Genomic DNA, 21,657 nt, shown 5'->3' with positions numbered 1-21,657 from the left:
GTGGTCTAATCTATGACTTTGAGTCCAGTCCTTCTCCATCTTCTGTCCTGTTCTTCATCGGCTGCTGTGACTCAATCCTAACCTTCATTTTCATCCTTCCATCTCAGTCCGTCTTTATTCTGCATTTCCTGCACAAACCCAACATAATAAACTGACTGTGTGTGTGATGACTGATGATGACAGTCGATTCAACCGATTCAGTACCAGATGTGTTCATTCATGTGAACCGTCCACTAATAAATGGATCCTGTTCATGTTTTAGAACCTAAAGTGCAGGTTCAACAGCTGACTGGACAGAAAATGCTCTGACTGCTGTTTCTAAACATCCACACATGGGGGGGGGGGGGGGGTCCAGAGTTGGTAACAAATCAAACCATGATGTTTGATACAAATGTGTTTGCTCCAGTTATTATATATTTATATTATATTCTCCAATATTATTCTATAGAACCTAGATTATTTTCATGCAGCTGTGCTTATTAATTCCACCTCATAGTGAGTGGGAAAAGCTGGACATTCATTCAGTATAAAATGCAGCGCAGACATGTTGTGTTTTTTTTTCTTCTTTGTGGATTATCTTGTCTAAAGTGAAGTGCAGGGATATTTCTACCAACACCAGGATGGAAACTGGGTTTAAACCTTAGAAACAACACAATCTGAAGTGCACAACCTGTGAACTTTTATTAATCCAAACTCAATCCAATTGTAAAAGGTGACTCATATATTTTTCACACAGATGTATTTGGCTGATGTTCTGTCAGCTCTGTGATACTGTGAGTCTGTCTGTTCTGTTCTTTATTCTTTTCTATTCACTGACTGAACATTCAGCCGTCTGTTCAACAAACACAGTGATGGAGTCTACGTCACATGACCTGGCCTCCACGTCCACCTGACCTGAACCCATATGACATGGTCTGGAGGAGTGGGACCACAGAGTGAAGGGAAAACATCCAACAGGTTCTCAGAACCTCTGGGAACTGGTTCAGAACTGGTGGAGAACCATTCCAGCTGACCTCCTGAATCTGACAGAATGAGCAGAAGGGGGTCGATTTAGAACAATCTGAAAGATCAAACACTTTCTGGGCTGTTCTGGGTCTGTTCTAGAATTGCTGATCTGTCACTTCATAGTTTTGAGTATTAATCTACAATATGGAGAATAATGACACCAAACACATCCTGTGGTGGTTTTATGTGCCTCACACTGAGTCTGTGTCAACAAAGAGTGAACACATGACTTCCAGTAAATGCAGAGAGGGAGGGGGAGGCAGGGGGAGGGAGGGGGAGGGGGAGGGGTCACCTGGTGAGCCAGTTTCATGCAGAAGTGAAAGTATTCAGAGTTCAGACTCCATTTTGACAGAAGAACAGAAGACGTCTGGTTCAGGGTGAGTCTGACATTCAGATCCTTTTCCTGTTCTAGTCTCTCAGTGGGTTTTCTGGGTGTGGACTGGAACTGTAAACATGGATGGAGCCCCTTCCACGCTGAGTGTCCACTAGGTTTACTGGACTCTGTGTCCACTGGCTTATTTCCTGTTGTGTCAGTGTTTGTGACGTCTACATTTCTGCTCTACTTTTCAGTTCATTTCTAATTTTTCTCTATTAGTTTTATTATCTGTAAAGTGTGTGAAACTCTTTGAACGTCACTAATGTGGATGAGAGGTGATATTTAATGTCTGATTAATAATCTGCTGTATCTGGGGTTAATAAGTGACACTAACACCATTAAATGACTCTGTTACATAAATAACACAGATGAAGTTTACACTCAAACATGTTTTAATGTGAGGAACAAATCAGAAGTGAAGTCAAGGTTACTTTATTTGTACCCGTAGGCAGATTTGTTTTGCAGTCTAGGTGATTGCTCTGGTATTACAACAATACATATGCTGAACATGTGGGACAGGTACTTGATCACGCTTACAGACAGGACAAAAAGACCGGACAAAAAGTGCTCAGTGTTCCACCATTCATCAGTACAGCAGCATGGATAAGGAAAAGAATAAAATAAATAAATAAGATCAAATAAATAAAAACAAGATGCAATAGAACACAATAAAAACCAGAAAAGATAAAAACAATCCAGGATAAAAACCAGAATAAGAACATAAAATTTAAAAATTTAATTAAAAAATTTGAAGTCACAATAATAATAATAAATAGAGCAAAGAAATGGGATAAATAACTAAAATAAGTTAGTAAAGTGCAATGTCACTATTTCTTCTTGAGCTCAGTGACGGCGACAGGAACAGCTGTTTTTATAAACGCTGTGTCCTGAACCTGGGACTAAGAACCTCCGTCCAGAGGAAAGGAGCTGAACTTCACCTGGTAAAGGATGGGAGTCATTATTCAGAACTGATGCATCCATCCTCTGGACCTGTTTAGTGGACAGGGAGGAGGGACCAGACTGGGACTGACCAATCAGGCGACTGGACCATCTGACTGTTTGATTCAGTGAGTTTCTCTGAAACTGAGGTCTGAGCGAACCACGCCACCAGACAAAAAGATAGAACAGACTCAATAAAGGAACGATAAAACAAAGTTCAAATGGTTGGGTCCATGTGGAAGTGTTCCAGTGTTCTAAGGCAGTGGAGGCGCTGATGGTCCTGTTCACACACATCTGCAGTTTTCAGTAAAACTCAGATTTTCATCAATTATCGTCCCAAGGTATTTGTCTGAGTGCACTTGCTCTATAGTCTGACCTTTAATTACAGTGACTCTGTGCCTGTCCTGTTGTTTTCTAAAATCAATGATCCTATCTTTTGTTTTAGATCAGTTCAGGTGAAGGTAGGACTCCTCACACACTGGACCCAGTCATCAGTGACAGGACTGGACTGGTCTGCCCCTCTGTGAGCAGGCTGACAATGACTGAGTCATCAGCATACTTAATGATGCTCCTGTTTTCACATTCACTCTGACACACATTTGTGTAGAGAATGTAGAATAATGGAGACAGGACACAGCCTGGAGGAGAACCAGTGGAGGAGAACACTGGGTCTGACAGAACCCCATTCATCTTCACTCTGTGACCTGTCTGTTAAAAAATCTAAAATCCAGCCCATCAGGTTTTTACTGATCTTAAACTGTTCTAAAAGCCTTTTAATTAAAATGTGGGGCTGGATTGTATTAAAAGCGGAGGAGAAGTCTATAAATAAAAGCCTTGCAGATGACCTTTTACCTCCACATGTTTAAAAATCCTGTTGAACAGAGTCAGTGTGGCGTCTTCCACTCCTCTGTTGGGCCTGGATGCGAACTGCATTGGATCCGGCTCATGTTCAGTCTCCTTTAGAATCACAGACTGAACCAGTTTGTCACAGACTTTCATAACTACTGAGGTGAGAGCGACAGGCCTGAAGTCATTCACAGTTTTTGGACGGCTGGACTTAGGGACAGGGACCACCACAGCATCCTTCCAGAGAGTGGGCACATGCTGTGTCTGCGAGGATTTATTAAAAATAAACTGAAATACAGGACTGAGTTCATCAGCACAGGATTTAATAAGACCACCACTGCTGTTGTCAGGACCCTGGCTCTTGTTCATCTTCACAGAACTGAAGGCCTTTGTGACATCGCTCAGTTCAATGGTAAAGTGCTGTGTGTCCTTCAGGTCCTGTTTCAGCTCTAAAATGTCTTTACTAAAATCAAAAGAATTAAAACAAACATAAAAACTGTTAAGAGCATTTGCAAAATCTGTCTGAATTAAAACAGTCTAAAATGGTCTGCCTGCTGCTCTGGGGGTTTTGAAGGCGTGTGATGGTTTTCATACATGACCATGCAGAACCAAGATTGTTTGCAGCCATCTTATTTTCTAGAGCGGTTTTATAATGTTGTTCTGCTTCAAAATCTCAGTTTTCAAGTCTTTGGCGGCTGACTGAAGGTCAGAGACAGCCCCTTCTTTGAAAGCCAATTTCTTCTGAGTTACACAAATAAACCTCACAAACTCTGAAGTAAAAGCTGGTAAATAGTGTAATATTTGTGTCACACCCAAACCTCTGAGTTCCTGTAAATGCAGAGGGGGAGGGGCAGCCGTCAGCTCAGGTGACCCAGGTACATACCTGACATAGTTCAGTCAGTTGTTGTGTTTGTGACAGATGAACACAGTGTTTCAGTGAGGTGAGCTCACAGTAGTTTTCCTGTTTGTCCTTTCAGACTGACTGAAGTTCACAGGATGAGTCTGAGTGTGGATGAAGAGGAGGACGGAGCAGAGTTATCCCATGATACAAACAGGGGTTTGTCCATAAAGGAACCTCCAGGGGGCAGTAATGAACCAGGACCCTCTGATCCACAGTGAGTCCACTGTCACACACCTTTAATATTTGACTACAGACACAACAGGACATGATGTGTCCACTTTAAAGTCCAAGTGTGTCCTTCAGACAGAATAAAAACACACATGAATAATAACCAAAGGTGATAGAAAATGAAGTGTTCACATGTGAATAACACTAACATACTGTCCAATCCAACTGTTGGACTTGTGTTGTTTCCAGAGGTCAGTATAACAGACCCAGAGCAGAGTCTCCAGTGTCCACATGTCTGTCCATGAACAGTGACTGGTCCAAGGATTGGCCTCCAGACTTTAGTCGTGAACCTGGACCTTCAGACACAGAGTAAGAGACTGTTTATTCTTTCAAATGATCTGCAGGACACGTTTTAGCAGTGATTTCATTTCACATCCAGAGTCTATTGTGACATTTAACTCATATTAAAGCTGTTTGACAGAGGCCTCGATGCAGACGGGTCAATATAGAAATGAGGGACTGTGGAAGTCCTGGGGATAGATCTTGCATACATCTGTATGAAAAGTTAAAAAAAAAAAAAGTTGTTTATGTTCATTATGATCATGTCTTTAAAAATTCAATTATTATTTAATAATGGAAACAATCACTTATTAATAAACGATTCATAAATAATTAAAAAATGACTGGATATACGAAAGAACTGTCCAAATTTAAGAACAACCACCTTCTGATTAGATAAACAATAATAAAATGAGCTAAGTCAAAAACTGTTTGGATTGTGTTCTTTTTATTCAGTTGAGATAATTGTGACAGATATTTCTTTTTTGGAAATATATAAAATTTTATGTGGAAAATAACAAATTGTATCTGTGTCAGAAATTACATTCAGATAAGTTACCCATGACAAAAGCACCTGTGAAGGAAGTGTGTTTATTCCAAATCACATGACCTGCTCCACATGATGTCATTTCCTCCTGAAGAAAACACTGAAAAGACTCCAAGTTCTGTCTCCTCTGTCTGTTATTTCATATACAGTAGTGTGGGAGTCAAGTGTGTATTTATGGCACTTTTATGTCAACTGTGTTACGACAATATCTTAACAAATAACTTTCAATGTGACTGACTCAGTTGTATATATGTGTAGGAGCTATTTGTCTGTTTAGTTTGGGTTCAAAGTTCATTGACCTTTTTTGTTCAATAATTTAGTATTTTTTGCTAATTGTTTATTTTTGGTTTGTTTGCTTTTTGTTTAATATTTAGGAAATATTTTTGGATTTTCATGGTTTGTACTTTCATTCTTTAGTATTTAACACCTTTTAGTTTTGTGTTTTCTTATTGGTTTAGACCGTGGGCACCTGGGTATAAATAGGCAGCACCAACTTAGACCATCATGCACCTGGGTGGGCCTCTGGTTTTCTACCAGTCAGTCAGTCAGGATGAACAGGAGAGACAGCAGAAAGGCCTTGGTTGTTGTTTTCCTGCAGAAAGCCTGAAAATAAACCCCTTGGAATCCATCTGTGGTCTGGACATGGTGTTTTTGACTGCGTAGAACACAAACCCATGGTGCATCTAGTGGTTATTTGAGTTCTGTTCAAGTCTTCAGTTCAGGGACTTTTAAGTTGTTGATGACAAACAGCTGCTACAATATGATATTTAGAAGAATCTATGTGTAAAAATGCCATGTGGTGTTCTGGTTCTGTTGGTTTTAGGGCTGAAAACAGCACAAATGTCAACTGTACCTGTCAACTGTGTTACCCTGTAAAGACAACTCCAAAAGTCCTTCAGTTTTATATTGACTCAGACGCAGGAAACAGGATGAGTGCAACAGGAAGTTGCAGAGGGAGGGGCTGTGGACCACAGTGTCTGACAGAAGAACTGACATGCATTTGGCTGTTCCAACCAGTGTTGTACAAGTTACTGCCAAACTGGGATCCATTACAGATTACTGTTACTTCAAAGTAATTCCTTACATTACAATATTACTGTCTCAGACTAGGAGATATTAACACATTTATTAATGATTGTATTTGTAGTAAATATTTAAAGTGCATATAAATATTATAGTTTATATTAAAAACATTTGAATATGCAAATCTGTGTGTGAGGTGACTAAAAGAAGTGTATGTGAATGGTTTGTATGAATGCTTTGCGTTATTGTACAATTATATAGGAAAAGTGTGTTAACAAAGCAGTGGAAGCAGAATGAATGTAATCATTAGGGGGTGGAGTCCATAAGTTCGACTACTTCCCACTCCTTTTGGAGCGCTGAAAACTTTAGTTTGACCATGTTTGGTTCTTTGTTTTCTGATGATTCTATGAGCTGGAAATCCAACTAAACTAACTCAGAATTGTAATGCATTACTGGAGCCTTAAAGCAGAGTTAGGTTTAGTACTGAGCAGACGTCCATGTGGACAGTGGACTGTCCTCTGCCGTCTGCACCTGTTGCGGCTGTACACATGCGTTGCCAAAGAGTTCTTTCCACACAATCCTCTTTTTTTCCTTATTCACCAGTTTATTCTGGCACACATGCAAAAAAAAAAAAACATTTGTCAAATGAAAAACCTGCACTCCGTCTTGGGCAGGAGAGAAGAACAAAACTGCTGCTATCTTTTTTTAACCAACATTGTAAATACAAAGCAAACAAAATACATACCTGGCACACATACAAAAAAAACCCATACGTCAAATGAAAAACCCGCAGTCCGTCTTGGGCTAAAAATAAAAAAAAGTAAATAAATAAAAATCACAGTTAGCTAACTCCACGAACACACACAAAGAACATTGCAATTAACAAAAAAACATACTCAACCGAAAGCCAATCATGACACCAACACAACGGCACACAACACCCACCCAAATATGACATAAAGAAAACAAAAAATGTAAAATTAAGACAGGACCAACATGCGTGCACTCACCAGGAAAGAACGACAAAACTGCTGCTATCTCCTGGGGTGCACGACCCCAGTTTGAAGGGGTGTGGGGTTCACGTCCCCAAAATAAAATTGGAATTAGCACAACAAAAGTCAGCAATGGCAAGTGGAATCCTACACTATATACCTTAACTCTGTTACACACCCATTGGCTGAACGCCAACAGGAAATGGAACTTTACAGACACATTTTGGATTCCTTCAGGTCTCACAGTCTTCCTGTTTTTTTTTTTTTTATTTTTTATTTGAGTAATTAAATTATGGACAAAAAGTGTGTTGTCACACAAGTTCTATTGAACATGTACTGAGTCAGTGGTGATTTCTCTCAGACTGCAGTGGAAGCCCGGCTTCCCCTAAAATTACGAAAATTAAATGGTTAAATATGTGCAGTTGTGTTGACATTTTATTGACTACAAATGTGTTAGAACACGTTCATCTCACAGATGAGTTGGTTCAGAATCAGCTTTATCACAAACCAACAGACTGGCTGTTGTTCACTTCTCCTCCGTTCCCGTGTCTGTTTTCTCCTCCATCTCTGCTCAGTGCATTTGTCCGTAGACTGTGTCCGTCTCTGGGCTTCAATGGGACTGAGTGGAACTGTTTTTTTCATTGACTCTAAACTGGAAAGTAATTGGATAAATGCCACGATGTTGTCCCGCCCCCGGACGCCGGGTGTCTCTGGGGGTGAATGGAGCTGTGGGCGGAGCTCGGCCGGGCCGGACGCCAGAATCCCACGTGCTGATTGGAGGATCAGTCCAAAGGCTGAATGCTGTTTGATTGACAGCTGTTTTCAGATCTGCTCCTTCACTGACACAGTTCAGTTTAATACCGTCACACATTCTGCTGGGAAAGAGAGAGAGAAACTGCTATGAAATAACTTGTTCATTTCTTTCACTGTAAATAAAACACACTCATTGGACTTCCTTGTTTCAATTTAACATAATTTCAGTGTTTTCTTGTTTCAGTTCCATAATTTAATCATTTCTTGTTCAGTTTAATATCATTTTGTAGATAGTTAAATCAGTCAGACTGTCGGCTAGGTCGGAGTCAAAGGAGCATCTGTAGTTTAAAAAGGCTGAAGTCTGACACCCACAATGCACTGGGCCAAGGCCGTCTGAGCAGACCAGCTCTGCTGGACATTCAGAGGACACTGGTCCAGTCCCTGGAAAAGACGCCTACTGGTACGATAAGGACACTGAGCATTTTCTGAAAAAGGAACGGAGGGACAAATGTATGTTTAAATAACATGTTTTTTTGGGTTTTTTTTTTGATGTAAACCGACAATGAGCTTCCCCTGTCTGAAAGACAAGCAGCCGCCACTGTACTGAGTAAAATATTACTGAAAATTGATTAGTAATGCCTTACACTACTGCGTTACAGCAAAAGGTAATCTATTACTGTAATGCATTACTTTTACAATGCGTTACTCCCATCACTGGTTACAACACACTTTAAATTCACAGTCAATGCCATTAAATTAATAAAAGACAGAGGTAAGGACAAAAGGACACATGGACAAGAAGTTTGTCTAAAGTGTAAGATGTCTTTAACGTGTGGAGAAGAAAAGAGCTTTTATTTATTTATTTATTTATTTATTTATGTATGTATGTATATATGTATGTATTTATTTGGATCCAGGAGCAGTTTGGTCCTGGTGTATTTCCACATCAGAGCAAATCATATCTGTCTAATCTGTATATTTATTTTCCATGTTGTGGTTCTACTGTGGCTGATTATTTTTCAATAAATAATGAAAATATCAGGCTCAGTTTTTCTGATGTTTACTAGGATTAATAACAGTTTTCATGAAATCTGAATCAAATCAGAGCTGGTCAGTCTGGAGGCATCTGTTTATTTCACATGTTCTGACATGGACGTAAACTACCAGTTGACAGGTTGTCACAGTTCAACAAACATGAGACACTGATTCTAGTTGGACTTTAGTGGTTCAACAGAGACATGATGTGTCCACTTTAAAGTCCAAATGTGTCCTTCAGACAGAATAAAAACACACATGAATAATAACCAAAGGTGATAGAAAATGAAGTGTTCACATGTGAATAACACTAACATACTGTCCAATCCAACTGTTGGACTTGTGTTGTTTCCAGAGGTCAGTATAACAGACCCAGAGCAGAGTGTCCAGTGTCCACATGTCTGTCCATGAAGAGTGACTGGTCCAAGGATTGGCCTCCAGACTTTAGTCCTGAACCTGGACCTTCAGACACAGAGTAAGAGACTGTTTCTACAGATGAGACATTATTTCTGATCTTTATTTGACATGTATGAATTCATCTGACAGAAGAATTTTTAATCTAATTGAAGTCTTGATTGACAGCTGTAACCATTAGTCCAAACCCTCTACGTTCATAGTTGTGTGTGTTTTTGATCATATACAGTCCTCTACTATTACTGTTAATACTCTTATTACTTGTATATTGATGAAGTTTGCAGGTGAAATGTGATCAGTTCCTGTCAGTAACTGGTTCAAATCAAACTCAGGTGTGTGAGTAGAACTGACAGTTTCCAGTCCAGCTTTAGTGAAATGGTCTAAACTCCTCATTTGGACTCCAGCTGCTGTGAATAAAAGATGTTTGAGACTCTGAGATGAACAACAGCCTTAAAGTCTGTGAAACACATGAGACTCACTCACATGTGACAAAAAGAAAGACGTTCAGTCCTGAACCAAATGTGTGTAAAGGTTCAGACACTAAGAGCCTGTTTTTATGTTTGAAGTGTTTTCTTCATTTGAATGAACATTAAACACATGTTTGTGTGAGAATCAGCTCTGAAACAGACCAGTAAGACCAGAGCAGTTTTAGATGGAAGTCCTCTGTGTGGTGTGGACACACTTAGAAATGCTGGGTTGTTTTCAGAACCCGACCGCTGGGTTAAGGCTGTTGGGTCACAGGTCTGGTGGGTTTGACTGAACATGGGCTTCAAAAGAATCAAGCAGTGCATTGGGTTGGACATGTGAGCTGAAATGGAGGCTCATCATTCCTTCCAGCTGCCATTTTCAGACAGACTGTGAGTTGAGGCGGCTCAGTGGTTTACACTGGCACCGCTCAGCAACAAGGTCCTGGGTCTGATCCCCAACCAGACCAGGTCCTTGAGCCAGCACAGAGTTGTGAGTGTAGATGTGATCCTTTGAACAGCTGATCTGAAAGAACTTTGAAGAAGCTTCTTCTAAACAATGTGTTGATGTCCACAGAGAGACGGAGAGGACTCATGTTCCTGAGGTGGACCCACCGTCCTGTTCTTTGTGTCAGAAGGTCCAGAGTGATCCGGTCCGGACCAGCTGTGGACACTGGTTGTGCAGACAGTGCATCGCTTCATACTGGGACCAGTCTGGTTCATCAGGAGACTCCTCCTGTCCCCAGTGTGAAGAAACATCCAGAACAAGAGCTGAGCTGCAGATCCACAGCTCTGTCCAAAGTAAGACTGGACATCTGTCTGAACATGTCTGCACTTCACTAAACACAACATGTGTTCAACTGTCACTGACTGAGCAGCACAACAAAGAACATCTGAACTGCATTAGACTGAACTACATTTTCTATCAAATGTTGGAAATGATCAACTGAAATATTGATTTGATTTCCTATTGATCAAATTCAATGTTTTCCAGAGGATGATGGTCAAAGTAACTCACTGATTCTCTGTAAATTCAATCCCATTATTCAGTATTTGGTCAGTGACAATCATCTTGTCTGTGTTGTTAAAACTGCTTTGGAATGATTCCTGTTTGTATAAATCAGATCCATGTCTGATCAGTGGTTTCCATAGTAACAGGTCTAGGGTTTGTCATTTGGAAACTGTTGTCAATATGAAATAGTATTAACACTGACTGACAGATGAGAACAGATGTTTTGACCCAGCTGTGTTTATTTCAAGTGTTTGTTGTCTGGTTGCAGTTGAACATAAACTCAGTCTGAGGAGCAGATGTGAATGTGTGACTGAAGGAACTGAGGAAACAGGAAGTAGAACCCGTCTAAACCGGATCTACACTGAGCTCTACATCACAGAGGGACAGAGTGAAGACGTTCATACCCAACATGAGGTGAGGACGCTGGAGACAGTTTCCAAGAAGATCATCCAAGAAAGGCCAATCAGGTGTCAGGACATCTTCAAAGCCTTACCCGAGCAGCAGAAACCCATCAGAGTGGTTCTGACCAACGGCGTGGCTGGAGTTGGAAAAACCTTCTCGGTGCTGAAGTTCACTCTGGACTGGGCCGAGGGTTTAGAAAACCAGGACGTCAGTCTGGTGGTTCCGCTGTCCTTCAGAGAGCTGAACCTGGTCTCAGATGAGCAGTACAGTCTGCTGACGCTGCTCCATGTTTTCCATCCAACATTACAGAAGGTCACAGCAGAGCAGATCAGCATCTGCAAACTTCTGTTCATCTGCGACGGCCTGGATGAAAGCAGACTGTCACTGGATTTCCACCACTGTCAGGTTGTTTCAGACGTCACTCAGAAGTCATCAGTCAACGTCCTGTTGACCAACCTCATCAAGGGGAACCTGCTTCCATCAGCTCTCATCTGGATAACATCTCGACCTGCAGCAGCCAATCAGATCCCTCCTTCATGTGTGGACAGGGTAACAGAGGTCCGAGGCTTCACCACTGATGACCAGAAGGAGGAGTACTTCAAGAAGAGATCCACTGATGAAGATCTGTCCAACAAAATGATCTCACACATCAAGACATCCAGGAGCCTCCACATCATGTGTCAAATCCCAGTCTTCTGCTGGATCAGTTCTACAGTTCTGGAGCACATGTTGACTTCAGAGCAGAGAGAAGAGCTGCCCAAGACCCTGACAGACCTGTACTCACACTTCGTCATGGTCCAGACAAAGAGGAAGAAGAAGTATGAAAAAGGACATGAAACACGATCAGGAGAGCTGTTAAAGGCAGACATGGAAGTCCTTCTGAAGTTGGGGAGGCTGGCGTTTGAACAACTGGAGAAAAGAAACATGATGTTCTACCAAGAAGACCTGGATCAGTGTGGTCTGGACGTCACAGAGGCCTTGGTGTACTCAGGAGTTTGTACAGAGATCTTCAAAACAGAGACTGTGATCTTCCAGAAAACAATCTACAGCTTTGTTCACCTGAGTGTTCAGGAGTTTCTGGCTGCAGTCTACTTCTACCACTGTTACACCAGCAACAACACAGAGGTTCTGATGCGTTTCACAGTCAGTGACAGCCTCAGTGACAGCCTCAGTGACAGCCTGGATGTTTTCCTCAGAAAAGTCATGATAAAATCCCTTCAGAGTGAGAACGGACACCTGGATCTGTTTGTTCGTTTCCTTCATGGCCTCTGTCTGGAGTCCAACCACAGAGTTTTAGGAGGTCTGCTGGGTCCAAAAGAGAACAGACCAGAGAGCATCCATAAAGTCATCATGAACCTGAAGCAGATGAACACTGAGGACATCTGTCCTGACAGAAGCATCAACATCTTCCACTGTCTGACGGAGATGAAGGACCAAACAGTCCATCAGGAGATCCAAGAGTTCCTGAAGTCAGAGAACAGATCACAGAAGAGACTGTCTGAGATCCAGTGTTCAGCTCTGGCCTACATGTTGCAGATGTCAGAGGAGGTTCTGGATGAACTGGACCTGCAGAAGTACAACACATCAGATGAAGGAAGACACAGACTGATCCCAGCTGTGAGGAACTGCAGAGAGGCCATGTAAGTACTGATGAGAATATGAACAGTATGAATCATAGACTGAATCTACAGATGGATCACATGACCCTCTGTCTTGTGTTTATGTCAAAGTGAAATATGGGAACTGCCATGATGGTTGTATGATCAGAGTCAACGGAGTAGAGACACTGGGATGTGAGCTCCACCCACCAGATGACTGATTGGTTTGTGTTTGTGTTTCTGAGGGATTCTTGACACTGATTGGTCATTGAAGCGGTCGATCACTCATTTTAAGATCATCATGTAACTTATTCAAATCTAAGTAATTAGTCAAATGATTTCTTGAATAAATATCAGCCTAATGAACATTTATTGGATGTATACTTTGACTGTGTAGTTTGTCTGAAGTCCCATAGAACAGGAGAACAGTCTGAACTATACTACATCCAGCCACTAGGGGCAGATCTAGGGTGTTTGGTTTTATTGTTTGGAAGCTGTCATTCCATCTGTCTTTATACTCGTCTATTTTATTCATCTGGTTTTCTTGTCTTTTTTAAACCTTAGAACTGTTCATTAAACTGGTGTCACACAACACCATATCCTGACCTCGTTCAGACTCAGATGTTCAATAAATGTGTTCATAATTAATTAATTTCCTGTAAATTCTGTATTTATAGACTTTCTTCCTGTGGACTCTCACAGACTCACTGTGAAGTTGTGGCCTCAGCTCTGAAGTCTAATCCTTCACATCTGAGACTTTTGGATCTGAGTCACAACAACCTACGGTATTCAGGAGTGAAACTGGCGTCTGGACTGGAGAGTCCAAACTGCAGACTGGAAACTCTGAGGTTAGTTCACTGACTGTCTACTGTTCAGTCCAAACACATCCATGTGTTTTTCCTCTTGAGGGTCATGGGGGTGCCAGAGGTGATCCTGCTTACCAATAGATGAAGGTGGGGTCCACCCTGTTCACTGCAGTACTGTCACACACAAACAACCATTCATTCTCACATTCACACCTATGAGGGATTTAGATTTCCCATTGAAACTATGAAGAAGGAGGATGTTAGGAACCTGGAGAACCCAGAGAGAACCCATGCAGACAGGGGTAGAACATGCAGCGCTCACACACAAAGGTACACACAGTTGGTGCTGGAATCCTCCTTCTGCTCAGAGGCCATAGTGCTAATTACTGAAGCACCATGTGGTCCAGTGGAACAACAGCTGTTCCTGATCTGATCTCAGACAACCAAAACTGACACTGAAAACCTACGATGAAAGAGATGTGTTTAAAAATACTGTAAATATTTAATATGTAAGATTCACACACGTTTACATGATCAGATGTGAGCATTAAACAACCAAACCTTTGTCATACAAACCATCATCATCCTTTATTTTCCATCATATGATGAGTTGAAGATGTTCTTTTAATACAGTCAAGTAAAAGCACCACGATGAAATACCAAATACTGATAAAAATAAGATAAAGTAAAAAAAAATATATATATAGAAAAGCTGTCATCAGATGTCTGTTCTTGAGTTTATCATTTTCTGTTTGAAACCTTTTCAGCTCAGATCAGAGGATTGAACATTAAACAAGAACATCATCTTCTAATATTGAATAAATGTACATATTACATACAGTGAAACCCACAGATCAGCAGATGGGTTGAGTTGAAATATTTGTAATAAACTGAAACATGAATTGTTTCATTTATGGACTGAGTTATAAATCAAAGAACAATGACAGTAATAATTTTCCTGCACATTAAGTATTATGAGTTCAAACCATTTAATTACATTTTACTTGTAATAAGAACGACTTTAGGAATCTAGTATTTGTACTTTACATATTGTATTGATCGTAGAATAAATAGTGCTGTCAAACGATTAAAAGTTTTAATCAGATTAATCACAGGGTTTCTGTGGATTAGTTTCCATTAATCATGATTAAATATCCTTCATTTTTAATCTATATTAATGGTGTTTCATTTTGCTTGAGCAAACAGACTCAAGAAAGAAGGGAATATATTTGCACTAAACATGTTTGTCACAAGTTTGGATTCTGTCAGCCCAAGTGTTGGCAGAATCCAGACTAGCTGGTTCTGTTCTTTATGGGTGGGTTCTGCTGGTTCTGTTCTTTATGGGTGGGTTCTGCTGGTTCTGTTCTTTATGGGTGGGTTCTGCTGGTTCTGTTCTAACTCTACTGGACAAACTGACCCAAATGTGTTGGAGCAGATGTTCACAGTCATTCCGCTGCAGATGGGTTAATGATGTTAACATTTATAATCAGATTAATCATGATGATGGATTAATCCGAGTTAAAGCGTTCATTTTGAGCGCCCTAAAAATAAATAAATAAAATGTGTCATTAACACATTTTAATCTGTATGATTTATTCTTTCTTCAGGTTGTATAACTGCAGTTTATCACAGATCAGCTGTTCTTCTGTGGCCTCAGCTCTGAAGTCCAATCCTTCACATCTGATAAAACTGGATCTGAGTAGAAACAACCTCCAGAATTCATCAGTGAAGGAGCTGTGTGATTTCCTGCAGAGTCCAGATTGTAAACTACAGGATCTGAGGTCAGTTCAGTGTTACTTGTTTAAATAAAGAGGGAAAAAAAACTGCTTTTCATCAGACATATCAAAATGAAATCCAAAATACCTGTATTGTATTTTATTTTTAAATAATAATATAAATTTGTACGTTGAAATGACCATAAACATAAACAGTGTGTGTGTTTATGGATGCACTGACAGACACTGAAAATGGAATTGTCTGAAATATAATGATGTCCATTTGATCAGAATCCACTCCATCAGTACAATAGAGTCATGACAGATTCATCAGTATCTAAACACAAAGAATTGACAGAAACTGAAGAACACCAAGAACAGGAAGACACTGTTGTTCAAATGTTCACCAGCTGTATTCAGACAACAGTTCAACATGGAGGAAGAGTTTACTTTGTGTTCACAACAAAGAAAGAATAAACACATGATCAAATACTGCATCTGTTCAAATAGACAAGATGATCATCAAGTGTAAATTGTGGAATCTGAAGTGAATCTAAAGCTGTAAAAGTGCTTTTTTAAACATGTGATTGACCACAGATCAAATCGGACAGAAACTCTAAAGAGTGTAAAACAGCATGAGCCAAAATGACGGAGGTGAAAGTTCCAAACTATGTCCAAACTACAAGTAAGTCTGGAGTGTTCACCTTTATGTGTGTAGAACGTCTGAAGGTTGTAGGATGAAAATCCCACAAGTCCAGTCATTGTTCAGGTCCAGAAAGTGAGGAGTCCAGTCATATGAGTGTGATGATCTGTCCCACATGAAAAGATGAGCCATTAATGACAAAGCTCCCAAATGAACAACAACACAGATGAGAGTTGTGAACTGAAACTACAGATGTATAGGTGGAAAGACTGAAAAGAAAAGCAGTCCTAGTTTCAGTGTTTGTTCACTCCAACTAATATGACATCAGAGAGAAAGTGAATATTCAGCTCAAACATTTCCATCAGTGACAGTGGTGGAATAATGATGTGCATTTACTGCAGGACAGTACTTCAGCTCCAATGGCAAAGCTTTAGACTTTTGGTGATGTCATAGAGAACATCATCCACTGGGGTTTGCATTTCTATGACATCAAAGCATGAAAACATATTCCAACAGTTTGACACTCACTAAATACTGACATTAATGTTAATAATAAGGAAACATTCCCTCTATTTGATGCAGATTTATACACATGTAGAAATAATGTGTAAATATTGGTCTGTTTACTGTTGACATTTGTCTGACACTTTAGACATTTGAGTTTACACATAGAAATCTGACAAAAACAGTCTGAAACATGGGATTAAACCCTAAACATATAGAACTGGATCCTGAATGGATTTAATTTACATCATTGACTCTTTCTTCAGGTTGGATAACTGCAGTTTATCACAGATCAGCTGTTCTTCTGTGGCCTCAGCTCTGAAGTCCAATCCTTCACATCTGATAAAACTGGATCTGAGAGGAAACGACCTCCAGGATTCATCAGTGAAGGAGCTGTGTGATTTCCTGCAGAGTCCACATTGTAAACTACAGGATCTGAGGTCAGTTCACTGTTACTGTTCTAGAGTTTATATGTTTTATTATCTGTACACACACTCAAAGGTTTTGTCTTTTATTCTACAATGTAACACTGAACAAAGAAAAACTAGAGGAAACACACAGTATATGTGTTCTACAGTGATTGAAGTCATTAGTATTTTTTCATTGTACTTTGAGGGACAGTCGTCTAATGACAAACAGCATCTGTTCTAGTTAAAGCAGGAGGAGTCACTGGGTGAAGTTTAAAGGCTTTAGTTGGTTGAAGGTTATTTGACATCAGATGTGAACTGATGTGTTCAGGTGTGTGTTTGTAGAAGACATTGACTCTGTAGACATGGAACTGAAACAAATGAGAAAGTGATTGAACAAAAGTGTAAAGTTCAGTCGAGTTAAGTCACCAATTAAAACCTGAACACATCTGACTGGATCATGAATACATTTTAATCTGTAGGATTTATTCTTTCTTCAGGATGGATAACTGCAGTTTGTCAGAGATCAGCTGTTCTTCTGTGGCCTCAGCTCTGAAGTCCAATCCTTCACATCTGATAAAACTGGATCTGAGTCTAAACAAGCTCCAGGATTCATCAGTGAAGGAGCTGTGTGATTTCCTGCAGAGTCCACATTGTAAACTACAGGATCTGTGGTCAGTTCAGTGTTACTGTTCTAGAGTTTATATGTTTTACTAACGACAGAGCCTCATCAGAGATGAGAACAAATATATGAAGGAACTTGTTAAAATAAAAAGGGAAAAAACATATAGAACTGGATCCTGAATGGATTTAATTTACATCATTGACTCTTTCTTCAGGATGTGGGGATGCAGTTTATCACAGATCAGCTGTTCTTCTGTGGCCTCAGCTCTGAAGTCCAATCCTTCACATCTGATAAAACTGGATCTGAGTAGAAACGACCTCCAGGATTCATCAGTGAAGGAGCTGTGTGATTTCCTGCAGAGTCCACATTGTAAACTACAGGATCTGGGGTCAGTTCAGTGTTAGTTTGACAGAGTTCTGTTTTAGGAGCAGCTGAACCTCATTTATGAACAAACAGAACTGACATCCATAATGTTTTACAGTTCCAAGAACAGTCGTGTGAACCCTTTGAAATGTTGTCGTTTTCTGCATGAATTGCTCATAAAATCTGATCTAATCTCCATGTCAGTCACAAGTCCAGACAAATACAATGTGTTTAAGCTAATAGCACACAAACACTACTAATATTTCATGTGTTTATTGAGCACAACTCTTCAACAGTCCCAGTGAATGTAATGATTGAAGCTCCTTTTGCACCAATAACCTTAAACCAGTGTTTTTGGAGCTGCTGATCTGACCTGCACAATGTCCAGGGACATTTGGGATCATTCTTTGTGACACAAGTGCATCAGCTCAGCTCTATTCTGAGCATGTCTGCTGTGAAAGGCTCTGGTGAGTTCAGTCCACAGCGTCTCTATTGGATTCAGCTCTGGGCTCTGACTGGCTCTTTCCAAAAGGTGGTTTTTCTGTTTCTGAAGCCACTCTAGTCACTTTACTTCTATGTTTACATGTTGACAAACTCAGGATTCCATTTTGTCCTCCATGATTGGAGCTGCCGTGGCCTGGATTGGCTGGAGAGTCGACTGGTGACCGAAGGGTCGCAGGTTCCATTCCCTGGACTGCTGGAGAGTTTTTGGCTGATGTGCCCTTGAGCAAGGCATTTAACCCCCCATTTGCTGTGTGTGTGCCTGATATGGTGAACCCACTGCTCCTAGCATACAGTGTGTGTGATGTATGATCTAGTGATGAGTTAAAGGTGTGACAAACTACTACTGACAAAAGAAAGATTCTATTCTATTCTATTCTATTCTGTGATGTCATGTGGTCCAGGTCCTGATGCAGATCCGCTCCAGATCATGATGCTCCTCCTCCATACTTCACCGTGTGCTGCTGCCACAGAATTCTGTGTTGATCACCAAATCCACCTCAGACTCAACACATGCAGTAGGCCAGGGAGGGTTTGATCCGTCAGACGGAGCCAAATCAGAAGAGAATCCTCTGTGCAGATGTGCGTCCACAGCTCTGCTGAGTGAGAACAGTGTCCTTAGAACTGACTAACGTTGAGTTTCACGTTATTCTGGTCAGATCTGAAAAATCTATGAAACGATCAAGTGAGTGATTATGTACATTCACTGAGTGAATATTATGAAAATAAAATCGATATTTCTCATTAGAAATGGAACCAAATGCATTTTTTCTGCAGAAACTCACTCCAAATATTGATCTGTTTTCACTAAATATCAGACAAATGTCCACCATGTTTGTTGTTCTCAGCCTGAATCTTTAAAGTTGCGTCACTCAGACACAGGCCAATGGAAAAGAATAGGATAAAAAACATGAACATTTTCCAGTTTTCAGGCTCTAACTGTCAGACTGATAGGTTTTGTTCTGTGGACAAACGTAGCTGTTTCCCATTTGGATCTGAGACTGGGATGGTGTGGATGATGTTGTAGTTTGTGTCAGACCTAGTGCTGTGTGTTCTTCCAAACAGTTCCAGTTCCATCAGTCTGAACATGTTTCCATTCATGTTGTAAAGTGTTCCAGTGCTCTTTGCTCACTTTTCCACATGCACTGATGCTTGTTGTAAAAGTGCATCTTCCTCTGTGCTGTCATGCACTGGACATGAGTCTGTTCTATCTCTGCTGTGGAATAGACTCCTGAACACAGATGTGATGGTCTTCCAGTGAGTCCTTCAGCCTTCAGCTGTTCCTCTCTGCTTCTTTTTTGTCTGTTTCCACTCATGCTTGTGTCTTTGCAGTCAGCTTGGCTGGGCGTTCACTTTTAGGCAGAGTAGCCACACAATTCAATCCTGTCCATTTGTGGACAGTTTGTCCAACTTGGACTGGTGAATCCTTCAAGTCTTTGAGGTTGTTCTCAATCAGGAAATGATTGAACAGCATGTGGAAACATGTCCAGTGCTTCTCCAGGTTTGTGCTTTGTCCTTTTGGATCTTGTATTTGTGCAGGAAGTGGAAGAGGAAAGCAGGCAGGCAGAAGAGGGAGCCCCCTTCACTCACATGCAAATCAGCAACTCTGGATTGAAGCTCTTCTCAGATCTGTGTTGTGAAATCTGGTTGACATGAGCAGATGCTTCTTGTGAACATCCAACTGCAGAGCTTTGAGTGTTTTTAGGAGTCCCAGTGGCTCCATGCACGGCTCACATCTGCTTTCATTGATTCCAATTCATGTGGAGGAATTCTGGACTCTAATCGTCCTCTGACAGCGTCAGCCTCGTTCTCTCTTTTTACAGTCGTTAGTTTCAGGGTTCACTTCCTTTTTCCAGTTCCACTGTGAGGGTTTCAGAGCTGTGCACAATTCACAGATGAAATGTTCCAATAGTTTGTGTGGTTTTGGGTTCAACACATTGTGTTTGTCTATACTGGTGACTGAGATGCAGATCACATTTTATGAGCAATTCATGCAGAAAACTTTGAGGGTTCACAGAGTTTTTCTAACCACTGTATAGTCGACACCATTTAATGTTGGATTTTTCTGTCAGCTACAAAAATTACAGTCAGTAAAACCTGTTTGGTTGAAATGAATGTTGAATATTTCACATTCATGTTGAAAATCTAAATATATTTGTCTGAAATGTTCATTAATTTGAATCTCCATCATTTCTTCTTTATTCAGGTTGTGGGGCTGCAGTTTGTCCAAAATCAGCTGTTCTTATCTGGCAGCAGCTCTGAAGTCCAATCCCTCACATCTGATAGAACTCGACATACGTTGGAACAACCTGAAGGATTCAGATGTTAAAGAACTGGAGGACCTTGTTCAGAGTCCACACTGTAAACTGGAGAAACTGGAGTAAGTAATGTCAGTTTGTGCTGGTTTGGTGAACACCTCCATGATTAGAAGTCTGTTTAATTATTTTTAGTGATTCCTCTGTGGTTTGAATAAATTCAGAAATGTCTCCGTAAACATTTCTTTCTGATCTGTTTGTATTTTCTTCTTTCTTCAGATGGAGGTGGTGATCTGTGGAACAGTCACTGTGATCAGGACTGTGTGAGGATCAGCTGAGTCCAGATGATCGACAGATGTGAAAGCAGCAGCACATCCTCACTTCTTCTCCTCCACTCCTCACTTCTTCTCCTCCACTCCTCACTTCTTCTCCTCCACTCCTCACCCCTCCCTCTGATGATGTCACAGAAGGTGAGGCAGACTTCCTGTAGCTCCGCCTCCTTGGTTCATCATGTGACTTTAAAGGCGGTGAAACATCCTTCCAGATGATTCTCTGAGATGGATTCATGAGGAACCACGAAGCACTGAGGAGTGGAGGAGCTGAAACAGAAGGAACTGACCAGAGGTTTTTCATTGGATGTACAGTCAGTGAACCAGTGTGTTTTGTGGATAGCACTGAGTTATTTTGTGCTGCCACCCTGTGGACTAATGGAGAACTACACTGTATACCTGAAAACTGGACCTGTGATCAGGCAAGGGACTATTTATGGTCATTTTCAAATACATTACAAGACAGTGACATCAGCAGTTCCAGAGAGGACAGTGAGTCCACAATCTGAGGTCCAATGTGGTCTACCAGGGTCTGTCAGGTCCAATGTGGTCTCCAGGGTCTGTCAGGTCCAATGTGGTCTCCAGGGTCTGCCAGGTCCAATGTGGTCTCCAGGGTCTGTCAGGTCCAATGTGTCTGTCAGGTCCAATGTGGTCTCCAGGGTCTGCCAGGTCCAATGTGGTCTCCAGGGTCTGCC

The 21,657-nt window shown here is 40.8% G+C and overlaps 2 protein-coding genes across 4 annotated transcripts in view; one reads left to right on the top strand and one right to left on the bottom strand.

Annotated features, from left to right (window-relative positions):
• The window catches only part of LOC115431255 (uncharacterized), a 202,326-nt gene that overhangs the window by 129,649 nt on the left and 51,020 nt on the right, over positions 1–21,657 (bottom strand). The window lies entirely within an intron of this gene.
• LOC115431256 (NACHT, LRR and PYD domains-containing protein 14-like) lies at positions 1,332–21,534 on the top strand. Of its 3 annotated transcripts, XM_030151500.1 has the most exons (13): positions 1,332–1,382; positions 4,144–4,281; positions 4,485–4,604; positions 9,280–9,399; positions 10,380–10,603; positions 11,083–12,856; positions 13,492–13,662; positions 15,228–15,401; positions 16,749–16,922; positions 17,390–17,563; positions 17,729–17,902; positions 20,585–20,758; positions 20,913–21,534. In XM_030151500.1, exons 2-13 carry the CDS (start codon positions 4,163–4,165, stop codon positions 20,923–20,925), a joined length of 3,411 nt encoding a protein of 1,136 aa, XP_030007360.1. In that variant the 5' UTR covers positions 1,332–1,382; positions 4,144–4,162; the 3' UTR covers positions 20,926–21,534. The 3 variants fall into 3 exon arrangements, with proteins under 3 accessions (XP_030007360.1, XP_030007361.1, XP_030007362.1); XM_030151501.1 differs by lacking the exon at positions 9,280–9,399; XM_030151502.1 differs by lacking the exon at positions 16,749–16,922.

This window comes from Sphaeramia orbicularis, chromosome 13, assembly GCF_902148855.1.
Source record: "Sphaeramia orbicularis chromosome 13, fSphaOr1.1, whole genome shotgun sequence".
NCBI classification, from domain to species: Eukaryota; Metazoa; Chordata; class Actinopteri; order Kurtiformes; family Apogonidae; genus Sphaeramia; species Sphaeramia orbicularis.
Note: the sequence above shows the minus strand (reverse complement) of the source record. Positions and strands in the feature narration are given on the sequence as shown.